The sequence below is a fragment of the Nicotiana attenuata genome, chromosome 2 (genome assembly GCF_001879085.1).
Source record: "Nicotiana attenuata strain UT chromosome 2, NIATTr2, whole genome shotgun sequence".
NCBI classification, from domain to species: domain Eukaryota; kingdom Viridiplantae; phylum Streptophyta; class Magnoliopsida; order Solanales; family Solanaceae; genus Nicotiana; species Nicotiana attenuata.
In genome coordinates, this window is record NC_031990.1 from 55,010,708 (window position 1) to 55,029,866 (window position 19,159).

Here is a 19,159-nt window from a genome sequence, read left to right on the forward strand (position 1 = left end):
TTAAGCACTTGTCTAAGATTGTTAAGACAATGCTCAAAAGAGTCACCTACTACCGAGAAGTCATCCATGAAGACCTCTAGAAAATCCTCCACCATGTCGGAGAAAATGGACATCATGCACCTTTGAAAAGTAGCCGGAGGGACAAGTGAATGTTGTTTTCTCTTGATCCTCCAATGCGATGTTGATTTGGTTGTAGCCGAAATACCCATCAAGGAAACAATAGAATGACCTTCCCGCTAGCCGATCAAGCATTTGATCAATAAAAGGCATAGGGAAATGGTCTTTGCATGTGGCACTGTTGAGCTTCCGATAATCCATACACACCCTCCAACCGGTCACTGTTCTTGTTGGGATGTGCTCATTTTTATCATTTTCAATTACGGTCATGCCTCCCTTTTTCGGTACACATTGCACCGGGCTCACCCACGAACTATCGGAAATAGGGTAGACAACCCCGGCATCCAACCACTTGATGATTTCTTTCTTTACCACCTATTGCATTGACGGGTTCAACCGTCGTTGATGTTCCACACTTGGCTTCATGTCACTCTCCAATTGGATCTTGTGTTCACAAATTCCCGCGGGAATCCCTCGGATATCCGCAATCGTCCATCCAATGGCTTGCCTATGCTCCTTTAAGACCTCCAACAATTGTTCCACCTGCACATCATTTAACAAAGACGAAATGATTATGGGTAAAGTATCATTAGAGCCAAGAAATTTATACCTTAGGTGCGGGGGGAGTGGCTTGAGCTCTAGTTGTGGCGGCTCAATGATTGATGGCTTTGCGGGAGGTGTGGCCCTATTCTCCAAGTCAAGCAAAAGCTTTGCCGGATTATAAGTGTATGATCCAAGACCCTCCAATGCATTTACCGACTCAATGTACCCATCCATGTCTTCACCATCAAAGTTGACCAAGATAGCCGCCAATGCCTCACTAAGGCATTGTTCTTCCATTTTCATTTCGACAGCACCTTCTACCTCATCAACAGCATCTATCACTGAAATGTTCTCATACTCATGGGGTAGTTTCATACCCTTGCTCGCTTGAAATGTGACTTCTTCATCATTCACCCGGAATTTTAATTTCATTCCGCTCCGAATCCATGAGTGCCCTCCCTGTGGCTAGGAATGGTCTCCCCAAAATGATAGGCATTTCCTTATCAACCGCACAATCAAGAATTACAAAATCGGCGGGCAAATGAAAGCTCCCCACTTTTATAAGTACATCGTCAACAATTCCCACCGGGCGTTTGATTGACCGATCGGCCATTTGCAATCTCATACTAGTGGGTCTTGGCATACCTAACCCCGCTTGCTTATAGATGGCAAGAGGCATTAAGTTGATGCTAGCCCCATTATCACATAAGGCTTTTGCAAAATCACGGGCCCCGATGGTGCAAGGAATGGTGAAAGCTCCCGTGTCTTCTTTCTTTTGGACTTTGGTTGTGGCAATAATAGAGCTAACCCGGTGAGTCATGTTTACTACCTCATTCTTTGTGGTCTTCTTTTTGGTGATCAAATCCTTTAAATATTTAGCAAACCCCGGCATCTCTTGAAAAGCTTCCACAAATGGAATATTTACCGTTAATTGCTTGAGAATGTCGTAGAATTTTTCAAGTTTGCTATCATCAATCTTTCTCGCGAGCCTTTGAGGAAATGGGGGAGGAGGTCTAGGAATAGGTGGAAGAGCTTTTGGTGTCTCTTTCACTTTTTCCTTCACCTCTTCCCTGTTCTTTTGTTGCACATTCGACTCTTTCAGAATCTTTTCAACCTCGACAACCTTGGCTCTTCAACCTCAACTCTTTGTTCGGACTCTTCTGCTTTAACCGTTTTTTCGCCCTCTCCGTGTAGCACTTTCCCACTCCTAGTAGTGATTTCCATGATGTGAGAAGTTGGGCCACTCCCACTACCTCTTGGATTTGCAACCGTGTCACTAGGAGTGTTCCCTTTTGTTTTGGATTTTGCTCTTTGGAGAGGTCTCTCATTTGCATCTCCAATTTTTGGATGGAGGCGGTATGAGATCCAACAACCTCGGTCATGTTCCTCATTGAAGTATCGGATTTTTCTTGATTTTGCAACACTCGCTCGAGCATAGCTTCCAACTTAGATTCACTAGAAGACCCTTGGTTCGAATATTGACCCTTTGGAGGAACATAGGGGTTTGAACTCCGGTTGGAAAAGTTGTTGCTGTTGTTCCAATTCCCTTGGTTTGAGCCACCTTGGTCATGTCGCCATTGTTGGTTGCCTTGCCCTTGCGGGTTCGGCCTCCATTGACTTTGCTGCCCCTGACCCTGATAATGTTGTCGTTGATACCCTCCTTGAGGATTGTTGATGTAATTAGCTTCTTCAAACTCTTCATTGGAGGTAGGTTGCACATCCTCAACTACATTCACCTTTTTTGTTTAATTTTCCGTGAGCATTTTTGTCAACACATTTACATTTGTGGCCAACCCTGCAATTATTTGATCCCTCTCTTGATTTTCCTTGATCAAGTTTGTCAAGGAAGGAGAACCATATGCAATTCCGCCTAAAGTATCCTCAGAATGCCAAGCTTGATTGTGTTTTGCCATTTTGTCAAGTATTTGCGTAACTCTTGCAAATGACTTGTCCATAAAAGATCCGTCCGCCGCATTCTTCGCTATAGCTTGGTTCATAGGATCCAAACCCATATAAAATTTCTCTAGCAAGATGGAGTCTGGAAAACCATGATTGGGAGACCTCACCAAATATAATTTGAATTGATCCCGTGCCTCATGTAAGTGTTCCCCTGGTTGTTGCTTGAAGAAGAAAATCTTGTCTCGAAGCTCGGACTTCTTGCTCTATGGGAACCACTTTGCTAGAAATGCCCGGACAAGTTCAGGCCAAGACCAGATGGAATTTGGTGGCAAGTTTTGAAGCCACTTCCTTGCGTCTCCAGCTAGTGAGTACTTGAAGACCCTCAACCTTAGGGCATCATCTGAGACATTGTTCTGCTTATGCATAGCACACACTCCCAAGAAATTTCTAAGATGCTGTGTTGGATCATCATCGGTAGATTTCCTGAAAAACCCTTCCTCTTTGAGCATTAGGATTAGACCATGTTCCACTTTGAAAGTTGAGGCACCAATAGCCAGAGGTACAATAGCATTTGTATCATCAGTATACTCGTCTATGTCCGCAAAAGGATTTTCTTCCTCGTAGTCAGACATGTTTTCCTATCAACACCAAGCAAAGTAAGCGAAGAGTGATGGAATAGAATAAGACGTAAAGTAAAGCACACACTAAATAGTAATTTCAAAACTGTATTCCCCAGCAACGGCGCCAAAATTTGATACGCTCAAATTACACTTTTAAGAAATAGTGTAAGGCGGTCGATGTCAAATATAGTAACCCAACAAGGTTGGGGTCGAATCCCATAGGGAATAGGTGTGAAAAGGTTACTCGAATAGTGTGTTGCTCGACTAAAGTCGTAATTCTACCCAGTTAACGATAACAAGAGTGTGAATTAAAAGTAGCAAGAGTATGGATTGAGTTTGTTTTAACATAACAACTAGTTGGAATGTTGAGAGTGTAATTAATTGGATTAAAGCAACCAAGGTTGTGTCCCCTTAAATGTAGTGTAATACTATCGGTGTCAATATGATATATTTCTAATGGAAGGTCCTTTTGATATGCAAATGATGTCTAAATGACTACCCAATATTTCCCAATAGTTGGGTAATATTTCCTCTTTCTAATTTTTCCAAATGTGAAAGAGTTGCAATTAAGATCAACCAATTTATGCCAAATAAAACCCACTTATTCCTAAGCGATTTTATTAAACAAGGTGTAAAGCCTTGAGTCTTTGATATTTACTTCTTCCAAAATTCTAACCCACTTTCCCAAGCAAAGAAAGAATTTAATGGCACTTGTTAATGTTTGCAACCACCAACAATAAATGAAGAATGAGAAGTAAATAGATATCAACCAACCATTACATATATATATTCAATGTTAAACACCCATTAAAATAACACCCATTTAGGGTGCACAACCTTAGTATTTAAAGTTAGCTACTCATGCTAGAATACAAAAACAAGAGAATATTAATTGCCATAAAGCTTACAAAGTGAAGATTCTTGACCCACAAAATGCCAAAAGTGAAGAATATTTTAGTCTTGGAATGTAGCTCAAAAACTAGACAAGATGAGCCCACAAAAACATCATAAAGTTATTTATAGTGGACTGAAAATCGTGAGAGAAAACGGACAAAAATACCCTTTCAGGTCAGAAATGCGGTCGCATTCTTGTCGCATAAGCGACATGCGGTCCGCATTTTGGACGTCCCCATCGCAGACTGAAACCCTAGTTTTCACATCTTCTTCGCATTCCAGCTCTGCGGTTCGCATTGCTAAAACGCGATCGCATTTTGCATCGCACATTCGTCCTTCAGCAACCTTCATGGTTGGTTTGCGGTTTACTTTGCGGCTCGCAGACAGGTTTTGCGGTCGCATAGTGGACCGCATTCTTGACATGAAATTTTCCCAGGAGTCTGTTTTTGTCTGCGATCTGAGTGTTCATTCTGCGGCTCGCATATGTGATCTGCAATAGCATAATGCGTCGCAGAACCATCTTGTTGCTACATTTTGCTCTTTTCTTGTCATTTTTGCTTTCATTTCCATGCTCCTGGGTCCTTAGTCCTTATGTATTGTAAAAACACCAAAATTACATAAGTAAAGGAGATAATTGCATTAAAACAAGCTAAAATCTAAGCAATTAGTATTGAAATGTGCCGAAATTCTCCGGCACATCATATACCTAGTCTGAACTACGGTATGACTTGATCCTATTCACCGAGGTACGTAGGCAGCTTAGAGTTTCATTCTAAGTTCAGTCGCATAAGTTTAAAAGATACATATTGCCCCAATTGTTGTTCGAATGAAGTATGAAGGAATGTAAGATCAAGCTGAAATGACATCCTCCTACTGAACTTTGACCTCATTTGATTTAAAAGGGCAACCCTCCATGGTAAATTGATATCTTCAATGCGCCAATTTTAGGAGGATGTCAAGTATTTGCATTGAAGTCCAGGGATTCTCTATGTCTTCAGGTTCGCCAAACCTTCAAGTTTGTTGGTCTCCAAGTCCGCCCTCTGCCTTAAAAAAAAGGGGGAAGAGAAGAGAGACATCAAAAGGAAACACAAGTATAAGGAAAAGATTGCTTGGCACAACGTTTCAAATTCAGTGAGACTTGAACTCAAGATATTTGTGAGAATATGGCTCTTAAATTTCGATTGATGGCAAGTAAGACATCTTCCGATCTCGAGGCTTCCATACTGAGATATGATTTTTTTGGCGAGACTGCGCAAATCTGGAATTGATAGCGTGGTGCAATATAAAGTTGATTTAGAAATATTATCTGGGACGATTCTGAAGTTGTTTGATTGAGAATTCTGGATATGTTCTAGGTCTTGAAGTCTAGTTTTCTTGAAATCAAACGGTTTGCAATTTCGATATTCTACACCGAGATATGAATTTTTTGGTGAGACTGCGCAAATCTGGAATTGATAGCATGGTGCAATATAAAGTTGATTTCAAAATATTATCCGGGACGATTCTGAAGTTGTTTGATTGAGAATTTTGGATATGTTCTAGATCTTGAAGTCTAATTTTCTTGAAATCAAACGGTTTGCAATTTCGATATTTCTACACCGAGATATGAATTTTTTGGTGAGACTGCGCAAATCTGAAATTTTCAACATGGTGAAATCTAAAGTTGGTTTCAAAATATTATCCGGCGCGATTCTGAAGGTTTTTAATTCTAAGTATTGGATATAATTTAGATATTGAAGTCATCAAACGGTTTATTATTTGGACTCTCCCACGACAAGATATGAATCATTTGTTACAAGCACGTAAAGCTGAAAATTATGCGACTAAGATAAAAGTCGAACAATGTAAAGCAAAAGAGAAGTTGAAATATTTAGGCCCTCCAAGTCTCAAAGTTGAAGTCTTCAAGTCCGTCGGTCTTCAAGTTGAAGTCTTCAAATTCGCTGATCTTCAAGTTGAAATATTTAGGCCTTCCAAGTCTCAAAGTTGAAGTCTTCAAGTCCGTCGGTCTTCAAGTTGAAGTCTTCAAATTCGCTGATCTTCAAGTTGAATATTTAGGCTCTCCAAGTCTCAAAGTTGAAGTCTTCAAGTTCGTCGGTCTTCAAGTTTCAGTCTTCAAATTCGCCGATCTTAAAGGTAAATTGTCTAAGCCCTCCAAATCTTCGAGTTGAAGTCTGCAAAGTCCGCCAAATCTTCAAAGTTTTCCAAGTGTTCGAGTCGATGTCGTCTTCGAGTTGAAGCTATATAACTTTCCAATCTTAAGGTGGACATATAAGTCCCTTTGCACCTTAAGTTGGCCTCTTCGCGGGTTTGTCCTTAAAAGGATCTATAACTTTCCAATCTTAAGGTGGACATATGAGTCCCTTTGCACCTTAAGTTGGCCTCACCGATAGTCGAGCCAAATTGAGAGTAATCTCTCCGATAGTCAGCCCACATTGAGAGTAATCTCTCCGATAGTCGGACCGTTTTGAGAGTAATCTCTCCGATAGTCAGGCTACACTGAGAGTAATCTCTCCGATAGTCGGGCCGTTTTGAGAGTAATCTCTCCGATAGTCAGGCCATATTGAGAGTAATCTCTCCGATAGTCGGGCCGTTTTGAGAGTAGTCTCTCCGATAGTCAGCCCACATTCTGTGGACATATAAGTCTTCCAATCTTAAGGTGGACATATAAGTCCTTTGCACCTTAAGTTGGCCTCGCCGATAGTCGAGCCACATTGAGAGTATCTCTCCGATAGTCAGGCCACATTGAGAGTAATCTCTCCGATAGTCGGGCCGTTTTGAGAGTAATCTCTCCGATAGTCAAGTCACATTCTGTGGACATATAAATCTTCCAATCTTAAGGTGGACATATGAGTCCCTTTGCACCTTAAGTTGGCCTCTCCGATAGTCGAGCCACATTGAGAGTAATCTCTCCGATAGTCGGACAAGGATGAGTACTCATTCCCTCACACCCCGTGGTTGTCTTCTTCTTGCATGGTTCATCTTGTTAAACAAGAACAAATCCTTCTTGTTTGACCTACAAAAAAAAAAGAGAAACCAATAAAAGAAGAAAGCACAAGAAAAGAAGAAGAAATTACCTTTGCGTTAACGCTTTCGAATCCATAAAACTAGACTCAAATAGCTTGCACAAACTGCGAATTGATATTCACAATTGAAGAGCATGTAGTATATATAGATTCCAAGAAGGCGCCTGTGTAGAACATATTTCGATGTGGGATAGCTGATACAATCTGTCTTCTAAAAGGACTTTGTTCTCCAGGCGGCAGACATCTCCTAGTTGCACGCATGTTGGGAAGGGACTTTCGCAGTGCTATAATTCTAGTGAAATAAGGAAAATATCCTAGCAAGAGTCATGCAAAAAGTTAACTCCTTTGATCGTAACTTTGGCATTACGTGGAAAAAAAAAAAGGAATGTTACTTTACTAGGAGATCAAATTGAAGAATTGTCTTACTGCAATGTGAATGGAAGATAAAAAAGAAAAAAAAAACCAACCAACCAAACAAAATAATGCTGCTTTGGCATTAAAAAGAGAAAAGCACCACGTGAATTTCCACTTGAGTAAGCTAAAATCAAGTTTGGAATTAAAAAATTGTTCCTTTCTTGACTTGGAATATGAAGTAGTAGTCCCTACTTGAAAGTTGAAACAATCTAGTTAAGGTCATTGTTAAGGTGGAATGAATAAAAAAAAAAAATCTTCTTGGAATGCAATAAGCTCGGGCAAGTACTTCAAGCCTCGTCTTCAAGATTCGAAGTCTACACATCAACAAGTCTTGAAGTAGGAGGTATTTGTAGGCATATAAATTTTATATAAATTAAATTCATAAAATAATTTGGACTATATTTTAAATTCGAGATATATTAGTCCAAATAAATATTATGGGCTAATATGATTGAATTAATTATATAAGTCCAATATATATGGATTAAATAAATAAGTCTTAATCCATTGGGCTAGCCCATTTAATTGGGCTAAAGTGAAGAGTCCACTTCATTAAGCCCAAGATGTCATCTTCATAGAGGCCCAGTTTGGTGCCACGTGTCAAATGACGTGACGAGCCAAGTCAAGCGGAAGAGCCAATAGGATTACGCCACGTGTCAAAATGACAAGGCATGCCCAGTCACACTGAAAGGCCAATGAAATCGCGCCACGTGTGCAAGTGACGTGTTCTGGCCAATCAAATGCGGACATGTCACACTTCAATTTGATTGGTCGGAAAGAGTTTGTTCTTATCACAACTCTTCCCTTCCACAACTATAAATAGGGGTCTTCATAACTCAGAAAAGACACCAGAAGTTATAACAAGAAGCAAGAGAGAGCTCGTGGATCAAACATCGCAAATTTCTCCACAAGTTTCAAGCTTCAAGCAATCAAGTTCAAGTTCAAGTTCAAGCAATCAAGTTCAAGTTCAAGAAATCAAGTTCAAGAACGAAGAACAGATCAAGTATTCAAGCTCAAGAACGAAGAACAATTCAAGTATTCAAGATCAAGAACGAAGTCAAATCAAATACAAGGCGTTCAAGATCAAGACTACTTGTTCGTGATAAAATTCGTGGCAACAATCAAAGTGTTCGCGACGGATAAATCAAATTTAAATTCAAGATCAAGCTCAAAGGCCCTTGAATTTATACTAGAAAAGTAGAATCAGAGGAATCATAGAGATTGTACACTCAAATATTCGAAATCAAATACTACGATTGTTGCGATATTTTCGGTCTTGATTTTATTTTCTCGACGCAAATTTATTGTCTACAACCATATGAGTAGTTCCAGAGAATTAGGACTCATCTATCTGTTTTCTCCTAATTAATTATTTGAGAGAACTTGTACGAGCTTTAACCATAAAGAAGCCAACCCCCCCTCCCCCCTACCCCCCCCCCCCCCACCCAATGCTTTGAATTCTCTTTTATCACTGGGTTGGAATTTAAAATAGTGATATCCTTTCCTGGTTTATTTCCGCTCTATAATAAAAATGCTTAAATATTATTAAGTAGGCAATAGTGGAGTAACAAATTTTAATAGGGGGATTAATCAAGAAAATGGCTGTCTATGGATAATAAAAAGAACAAAATATATAGATAGTGATGCCCCCACGCAGGATCGAACTACGGACCTTCAGTTTACAAGACTGACGCTCTACCACTGAGCTATAGGGGCTTATGTACGAGGACAAAATCTCATTATATTTATTTTACGGCTAACCAAACTATATGGGCGCTTGATCATTAAGGAAAGTCCGCCTGCTTAGAAAGGCCAAATATGTAGCAGATTCGTAGGATTAGCATCCTCGTGGATATATCGTTTACTTGAGCGGACAAATTTGAATGTCTTTCTGGAATATTAATTAATTATTTCAAATTTTTATCCTGATTGATGTAGTTCAGTTAGATACTACACTAGCTTGCTCTATAGGTTTTGAAATTTGAAAGCCAGACATGCTTACACTTTATGGATATTAATTAGCAATGCACATTGAAACCTGATGGTGCAGTTGGACAGAGAGGCCAGTGCCGGATGCAGCCTTATGTCATTGAACCAGTACTTTCGATTATGCTAAGAATTTACTAAGATTACAACAAATAGTAAATCTAAACTCATAATTTTAAAAGTATAATAGCTTCCGTGCTAAGAATTTTAAATTTGAACAATAGAGTTTCTAACTATGGATTCTCCTATGAGAGGGGCTACCAAAGAAACATCAAAACATAAGCAAAAAGAAGAACAAACTGTTTACCCTCAAAAACGGATAACAATTAAATTTATAAGTGGTTTTAAGGATACACGGATTAATTCGATACAAAGCTATAAATTAAGTCAATATTGCACAAAAAGATAGAATAAATTCAAACCACACAAGTGGGATAGTTCCAGCCTTAGTGAAATAGTCACCCTCAAACCGGGCTCACCACGGCCAGCACTAATGAACAAGAGAAAGAGTTAATAACAGAGAAAATAATAATATATTGCTTTGGAATGCATGTTACAATGTCCTTCTTGAATTATCAGACCCCTTTATATAGTAGGAGAGTCCTACTTTAGGTAGAACTTTATAAAAGATTAAAATTTCTGATTAATTGATTGTCGGTTCCTCATCGATACGTGCCGAGATCCCCGCCGTGATATCCGGCCGGTCACGGATATTTCGGCCTTCTGTTGGCTATGCTTGATTGTCCGACAATATTCTTCGAAGTCGTTCGAGGCTAGGACCGATTCCGGAATCATGACCTTGATATTCCTGAGGGCAGGCGTCATCCCCCTGGATTCTGGCTCGATGGGACTTTTAGCTCGATTTCGGTCCCTCGCCACCATGTCTCAAGCTTGGCTTATCTTGTCGGAGGCCGGGGTGTGAGCTTGGTTTTACCCGTATACACAAACAATGGCGCTGTGGTATTTGTGAGTTGTGACAATTGTGTTGCTAAGAGTATAAAGTACCTTATTCATGCTATTGTTCTCTCCACCATCCATCAAAGTAATCTCTCTGGTTCTGGTTGGGGTTGAACGAAGGCAATTCATTCTAAATTCACTGACAAAAGTTATAGGAATTCAACATTTTAACCTATTTATGTTTGCATGATGAGTCACATTAACGGACCAAATGGGACTGAAAGTTTCCTGTGTGAAATACCATTATAAGCCTTTTCAAGGTAAAGCTACGTGCTGCTCGCAAATTTAAAACTGGCAGCAGAAAATATTAGTGAAATGGAATCATGTAAAGTTTTCTTTTTGGGGGGTTAAACACCCCACGATGGGAGCTGATATCATTATCTAGGCAAATAGAGTTTACAACATAGGCCATTTGCCTTCAAAAGACGGATCGGAGTATCTATTACCTTCCAGTCAGACTATATTAACTCACAAAAAAGTTAACCTTATCATATCTAATTCTAATACTAGGAAGCTGCCACTTGTCTAGCTGGAAAGATCCTTTCGCCATCCTTGGAAGCTGCTGCCAGTTCAAGATAAAGTGAGGTTTTGTGCTATCTGCTGCATATTTTGCCAAGCGATCAACCACCTGATTGGCTTCTCAATGTGTCATTGTGAAATTCACTTGGTGTAAGATCGGGGAAGTATCTTTAATTGCTTCTTTCAACTTAAGATTGTTGGTTTTCCCGTCCACTAACATATTAGCAATGAGTAGTGAATCCAGTTCAAGAATGCAATCCCAATAATCATTATCCATATTGCATACACCATTCCAACCGAAACTTGGCTGCATAAGCTTCTGTCTGGTTATTGCTGTTGCATTTAACTGGGATTGAGTAAGCCATTATCATGTTTCCACCATTGCCATGATCATTGTTCATTTGGGGGTTGACTTCAACTTTTCAACGTTTTCATAGAGCTCATTCCAACTGTTTCCTAGAACACAAGATGGGAAGCGTAATCCTGGTATCTTACTGATGTTCCACAATATATGATGCTGCATTAGCATGTATCACATTTTCTTTGGTCTCCATATTTACTAGAACATCTATGTTTTCATATCTTCCAAAATTCACAATATGGGTAATGTGCAGAACCATCTTACGAACCCAATTTTTTGGTTTAGTTATCCACCATGCTTCTAAAACATCCCTAACAGTCCGACCACCTACTATTTCGAGTGGTGCACCGAAAGAGTACCATAGTTTTTAGCAGTTTCACTCTCTACAAATACATGACTCAAAGTCTCTACTTTATGATTGTTGCAACAAACATATCTAGAAACCATATTATTACCAAGTCTCCTAACATCATTAAAAGGCAGTTTCGTATGAACTAACCTCTAGGATAGAAAAGAAATTTTAAAGGAAAGTTTGTTATGCAATACCTTACATTTTAGGCGATCATTCTGCCTCTGTTGTGTGACAGTCTACCAGGCAGATTTGGTAGTAAAGTTACCATTAGTGCCAGGATCCCACATAGCATAATCATGTTTTGTTTGATTTTTTATCTTTACCTTCTTAATGTGTTGCATCAACTGTGTTGGTAAAACCTATGCTAGTTTTGCCTGATATGTATAAAATGTCTTACTGTAAGTTTGGTTGATCAAAACTGATTAGGGCATAATTTAGCTAATGCACCTTTACCAGTCCAATTGACCCACCAAAAGTTACTCTCTCCACCTTTTATTCTCCATATAATATTCTTTTCTGATGTTTCTATGATTTGTAGAATCTTTCTCCATGTATGAGACTGCTTCTCATTATTAGCCTTGGCCACAGGATGGACTCTGCAATAATACTTTGCTTTAAGAAATATAGCCCATAGAGATTTTTGTGCCCTGAATCTCCACCACCTATTATATGCAAAGGAATCACTGATATCTTTTCAAGTCTTCAAACTCCTATCCCCCTTCCTCCTTGGGCCAGCATAGATTTTCCCATTAACTCCAGTGAAGTTTATCTTTGTTGGCCTTCTAGCCACCACAAATTCTTGGTCTTGACGAGTTGGTCGCAGGAGAGTTCTGAATCGTGTTAGCATAAGAGATTTTTCCTGGAATCAGGGGCGGATATATGGGGCACGTGAACCCGTGGTCTCTCCGCCAAACTAGGTATTTTATGTACATATTTTTTAGAATTGGTCAAATATTATCTGCCGGCACCCATGCTCCGAAGAGACTAAATGGTGTATTTGGTTGAATGTTGAGTTATTTACCTAGAGGAGCAGGGATCAAATCTCACTTAATACTTTTTTTTTCTCCTTTCTTTAGTGGTGCACCCATGTTATAAAAATCCGCCTCTGCCTGAAATTCCACCTTGTGTCTGATTCTTGCTGTGCTTAGGGGGTCCTTTTGATGCTTAGTACGCGCCGGATTGTTGTTGTCCGGCAGCTCCATGAGGAGGAGCGTGGGTTGTACTCTCCGTTATGTATCCAAAATATTTGTCGCCTATTTCATGCGTGTGGGGCGCGTTGGTTTGTTAAGTTATCTAAACTATGTAAAGTTGGAACTTAAATCTTATTGTCAAAATCTGGACATGTGTGTGTCTGTTGGAAGATTATATGGCATAAGCTGGTAGAATTTACTAATTAGAGCATAAGTATTTTGAAGTAAATTCAGTTTGTCAAAAATACTAATATTTGGGACAGAAGGTAATATAAACTAAGAAGACCAGCCTTATCATTTCTATGACACACTCAATTGCAATCTAGAGCTCCCAGAAAAGTGAGCATTATAATTCCAGAGAGTACATACAATAATTCAATGAAATAAGACAATAAAGAAAATGGTGGTATAAGAAGCACCATTTATTTATGTGAAAATCCTGAACTTGGGAGCAGAAAGTAGTCAAGCAAAATGCATATGTAGCAACTATAGATAGTTCCCTCAATCGGTGCAGCAACGATACATGAAGAACTTATCCATTGGTCTCCCACATTCAGCACACGTTATCATTTCTGGAATGTCCACATCAAGTCCCGGAAGAATTAGGCGATTGCAGTGCTGTGGTGTGTGCAGATGAAGACAGTAATCAATGAGAGCTAACACAAATCCTTTTTCTCTTGCATCTTCTTCCCAAACATGAAAATCATCCAAAGTCTTAGTTATTACTACACTTTTAGCTCTGGCCATTTCAAATGATCCTCTGCTAATGAGTGCCCATCCTTGATCACTCCCATCAAAACTCAACATTGTTAACACTTCTTGCATAATCTTGTCATCTTTGATTGTTTTTCCTAACTGCATTTTCGAATAGAACATACTCTCTAGTCTTTTCCAAAAGTACCAAACTGACATCACATCATCCAAGCAATAACTTAGATTTTCTTTTCTTATAATGCTATTGATCCTTCGAACTCGGTCCTTGTTGCTGCTCTTTCCAACATAGATCATATGCAGATCAATGCCAGCTCTATGTGCCACTCCTTTAGCAGAAGTCGTAAATTTTTCTATCCATTCGACGTCTTCTCCTCCATATAGACAGATATACTTCCCTGCCGTCATCTGATTACCAAATTATATGTGAGACTAAGTAGAATTAAAAACAAAGGATCAAGTAGAATGAAAAATTTACCCATTCAATTATACTTTGATCAATGCCATCAACTACTAGCTCAAGTCTCCAGGACTCAATGCTCCAGAGTTCCTCTTGTTTGGCCATAGTGAATGGATAGGCCAAATTTCCCCAAATCCAAGCCATGTGGATTGCATTTTGACAAACCACTTTACCTTGTTGTGGATCTAAGGCTACAAGCATCATCTTCTTAGAGAAATGCCACCTTTCTTTGACAAACTTGATCACTGCTGGCTCTAACAAAGAAGGATGGTGCAATGTGTACCAAGGCATAAGTGCTTGTAATTCTTTAAATTTGTGTTCGTACCCTTCGTTCCATTCCCTTGATCTATCCGAAATTGGAAGCCACACTATTTCGTATTGAAGTTCTGACCTTCCCCTTGATTCATTGTAGACAGTGGCAAGTATTAATACCTCTTCTGGGGTAATATCAACATCAGATATTAGCAGCAAAACAGTCTTTCTTCTCAGCACGTCAATATTGGCCTGTGACAAGTCTTTATAATCAAGAAACATCTATATGTGTACTCCTATTTCTTAGAGAAAACGATAAGGAGATCGAATACTGAACATACCCTCGTGTGCGTAGTTCCAACTTCAAGTGGCAGTAAATCATCTTTGATGTAGATAAGTGCCTTGTTTATCTTCATGTTGTCGAATTGGGTTGTCTCGAATGAGTGTACAAGCATTTGATAATACTCGGTATGTTTCTTCTCCTCTGCATTTGACAGAAGCCCTTTAGAAAATTCCTACTAGCCATGATTTCTTAAATGCTATATCGACTAATCATCAACTCTCTGCCCTTAAAGAAGTGAAGCTTTGATATTTATTCTAATCACATTAATTCATTCATTTTTCTACCTTCTGATCTTGTGTGTTTATTATTTACTGTCTATGCAATTTCATGATTTCTTAAATACTCACGAATATGTTCATAGCAACGCTCCAATTCAGCTCTAAGGTGATCACTAATGTTGTTCAGCTTGTGCGTGGAGCTTGACATTTCCCATGTGTCTGTTGTAGTAGCTGATATGAACCTGCAATTTTACATGAATAAAATTCAGTGTTTCTCCAATTTGGCCCAAATTTATAAATAAAAAGAAAGAAGAACTTGTAGTTAATTACAAGCTTAATTTCTAAATACTAACAGTCTAAAAGAGTTGTTATACAATAATAGGTAACTATTCCTTATAAAAACCTGGAAGATAAGGCAGGCGACCTGCTACAACAGATTAAATTACAGTGTATTGAAAAATTATTTACACGATTAACGTAAATCGGTTAATTAAACGCATAGTAGGCTTACTCATAACTCATGCCAAGAAGGCTAGTGACCTGGGAAGCACAAGCAACAATGCTTTTTATGGTCCAATAGACTGCAGTAGGGAAGTAGGCAATAGCAACAGACATAGGTGGTTGATCTTCAGAGATGTACTGAGATGGAAGCCTCTTGATTTCAATGATGCATTTGGTTATGTCCAAAATAGCTTTGAGGAGGTTGTTGATGGCATCGAATCGCGATTTGAGAGCAGCAGCATGTTCAATTATATCAGGTAGCTGTTTCAACAGAGCCACCATTTTCGCCAAAGGGTGAGTAGCAAATTTCTGAGTTACCAACCAGAATTCTCCATAGATTATGGAAAATGATGCCAAGGTTAAGACTAGTTTTGTATCCCATTGATAACTAGAGAGCATCCCTAAGATTTCCATTGTTGTTGCATGGGCATCCCCTCCTCCTGAGAACTTGCATGTCAACTGAAAATAATGTTAAAGCCAAAAATTAAAAATAAAAATAAATATACTAATGAGTTTAAGTTATATGCAGTGACAATATAAAAAAATGTTTACACACCCATGTCACTTACAAGGTAAATACAAGTGGGTAATCTAGTATAAATGACGACTAACTACACTAGTATGGCAATAAGTCGATACATTCTCAGCGTATTTAACAGTAAAATTGCACTTTTTTTTTGGGAGGACTACAGACTACTACGAAAGAGGAGAGTATAACCTGGCAGGAGACTTTGTGCATGATATAAGCCAATCCTTCAAGATGGAAGCCGTCAAAGGCAAATGAGGCGTTCTCTTCTAGTTTTGAGGTTTCCATGCTTTCACGATCAGTACTATCCTGATAGTATATATAACAATAACAGCAAAAGTGAGTGTTGCTATCTATAATAAGAATAAAAAATGTAGGTAATTAAACCTTGTGGTTATATATATATATTAATGTGCATTGGTCGTGTAAACATTTTTCCTAATGGAAATAATACCTGTAAAGCGCCATGGATATGTTGAAAAATCCCCTCAATGACTTGAAGGATGATGTCCACATCGACTTCACGACCATTGGGAGAATGAGTATTCAGGATTTTCTTGGACATTGCATGATCATCAGACATTGAGAAAACTGGACGTTCACGCCTACTTACTGGCTGAGGCCTAGCTGCTAAAGAATGACTACTAGCCATTTTTTAGTTGCAACAATTAGAAAGAAAATAGTAGTGAGTTTAATTTGCTGATAATCGTCACTAAGACATGCAAGCTATAAATAGTGATGAAAAATTAATGAATCAAGTACCTTGCTTGTAAGCGAGGGAGGAATCTGTCAACAGGAGGTTCAAAATTGGATAAGAAATTATTAGTTATACATGGTGGTGGTCCCTTGGAAATTTCTTTACAGTGTTAAAGTAGAGAATATATATGTTTTTGCTATCCATATTTTTAGTAATCTGATTGTTTTATTAAATCTTGATTACCTAAAGATTTTTGAATCTATGATAAGGATGTGCATTGATTGCTTGTCGCACTTAATAAGGTTTCAATTCGACTTATGCCATCAAACTTGGATTGAACTGTAAGAACTTCTATGTTATAATATAAAATGCTAGATGCTGTAACTTCAAACTTTAAAAAGAATAATAACAATGAGTGGAAAGAGGAAGTAATATAACATATGCAAAGACTGCAATCTCACCTCAGCCCTCAGCAAACCAACTCACTATATATTTCACTGCATGCAGTGACAAAAAAGGAAGCGAAAGTGAGAGATGGTTACTTGAAGGGAATGCCAAATGTGAATTTCATCTTTTGCTTTACTGAGAAAAATGCTAAAGCTGAATTATATATGAAAATCCAACTTTCTTTTACGAGAAGAGTACGAACTTGAATAAAGGATAGCCGAATACGAATTCATCTTTTGCTTTATCGGGGGAAAGACTGCAAAAACTAATAAGTACTGATTATAAAAATTCAACTTTCTCCCATGTACAGCTGGTACTGATGTCCTTTTAATTTGTAGACTTATAATGATATAATTTCTTTAAAATAAATGTTCTCTCTCATAGTTTTAATTATACTAACGGAGTATATATTTAAACTCACAAATTTATCATGATTAAGTAATAATTTGAACAAACAATATATATTAACTAAATATAATTAAGTTCCACTATTATACAAGAGACACATTTCATGCACTTATAATTGGTATGATAATAGGGGTAAAAGCGAGTTTTAAACAAATACTCATGCAACTTAGTTTTATTACCTGACCATGCCTATTTTCCCCATAGCTAAACTTTTTTAACTTCTAGTGGCCTTGTTCCTTGTAAGTACGTTTTTCTTTCATTAACTGCCGAAAGAAAATATGCATTTCTGTTATCTTAACTCTTGTTTTGACCTAACATAATTATTTAGGAGAACTTAAATTCTTGTTGCTCAAGATCTACTATTCATAAGTACTAGGTTCATTCTTTCTTCCCTTGATCGTTTTCTTTTTTCCCTAACAGGAAGGATAAATTATTTCTGAAAAGTAGGAAACTTGGTAAGTGTGTCACAATCCGAAACCACCTTAAGATCGTGATAGCGCCTAAACGAATTTGCCAAGCAAGCTAACTCAAATTCCACAAAAAAGTTCAATTTTCTTAATTAATATTAAAATAGCATAAATAGAGACAGTAATAATCCAAAACAGTAAAAAAATTTGATAAAATCATAATACGGCCTAAACACGGCCAACATCGCACAATCCCAAGACTAGGTGGTACAAGTACATGAGCTACTACGATCAGAGAATGTGTCTAAATATATAACCAATTGTCTGAAATACAAATAGACAGGAATAAGACTAGAACGGGGACTCGAGAACTACAAAATAAATTCATGAAGTGCAGCTCACCCCGAGTCTCTGTGTGAACTCCAAGCTCAGTCCGAAACTCTACTAGGACCTACCAGAGGATCTGCACAAAAACATGTGCATAAGCGTAGTATGAGTACATCACAATCAGTACCCAGTAAGTAAAGACTACCCCGTGAAGTAGTGATGAGGTTCAAGTCATATGATACTCATTAGTTAAATAACTTGTTCGATAAATCAATTACTGGAGAAATAATATGGAGTGGAAAACAATATCAACAAATCATCAAATAAAAGAGAAGGCATATAAAATCGCATGACAAATGAAATTTCACAATTTATGAAAACACAACACAAAGTTTCAATGAAAACGAGTATAGGATTAACATATTGTGAGCACGTGATTTTTGCCCTATATGAATTACTCCCATAAATTCAAAACAAAATAATTTTTTCATTATTTGCAATTTTGTGAATCTTTGTGGCATTTTCTGTCGAGTGTTTGCATTTGTCTGTGCATGTTAATTAATAAAAAATACAAAAAATGTGTTGCATGTGCATTTAGGATTTAACTGTGCATTTTAGGAATTAACCAGCAATTAAAAAAGGAAAATCACAAAAAATAGTTTATTTTACATTTTTTTTAGTTTTAACCTTGATTTTGAGTAGTTTTTCTTTTAACTAATTGTGATAATTATCATGTAGGTTTAATTAGTATTTTTTTAGGTTAATTAGGTTCTGGAAATTAATTTAGACTTTTATTTCATTTTGGAAAAAAGAAGAAAAAGAATTTTTTGAAGAAATGAAAATAAAAGAGGAAAAAGCAGGCTAGGCTACTTTGTTAAATTGCACAGGCCCAAATCCTTGCACCCGGTCAAAACAAACCCATCCCAGCCCAATTCCACGCCCTGACCCGCCACCCAAATCGGCCCAATCCCCTTACCCGGTCTCCAT

The 19,159-nt window shown here is 38.1% G+C and overlaps 2 protein-coding genes and 1 non-coding gene across 3 annotated transcripts; all 3 read right to left on the bottom strand.

The window, feature by feature from the left end:
• On the bottom strand, positions 1,067-2,672 carry LOC109219880. Its single transcript, XM_019384349.1, has 3 exons — positions 2,442-2,672; positions 1,798-2,396; positions 1,067-1,730 (listed from the first exon to the last, which is right to left on the bottom strand). The coding sequence occupies exons 1-3, from the start codon at positions 2,670-2,672 to the stop codon at positions 1,067-1,069; spliced, it is 1,494 nt and encodes a 497-aa protein (XP_019239894.1).
• TRNAT-UGU lies at positions 9,155-9,226 on the bottom strand. Its single transcript has one exon. It is a non-coding gene; the product is annotated as a tRNA-Thr (tRNA).
• Positions 13,148-16,584, bottom strand: LOC109210378 (protein SIEVE ELEMENT OCCLUSION B-like). Its single transcript, XM_019373783.1, has 7 exons — positions 16,341-16,584; positions 16,079-16,195; positions 15,371-15,819; positions 14,989-15,101; positions 14,640-14,782; positions 14,065-14,550; positions 13,148-13,994 (listed from the first exon to the last, which is right to left on the bottom strand). Exons 1-7 carry the CDS (start codon positions 16,536-16,538, stop codon positions 13,377-13,379), a joined length of 2,124 nt encoding a protein of 707 aa, XP_019229328.1. The 5' UTR covers positions 16,539-16,584; the 3' UTR covers positions 13,148-13,376.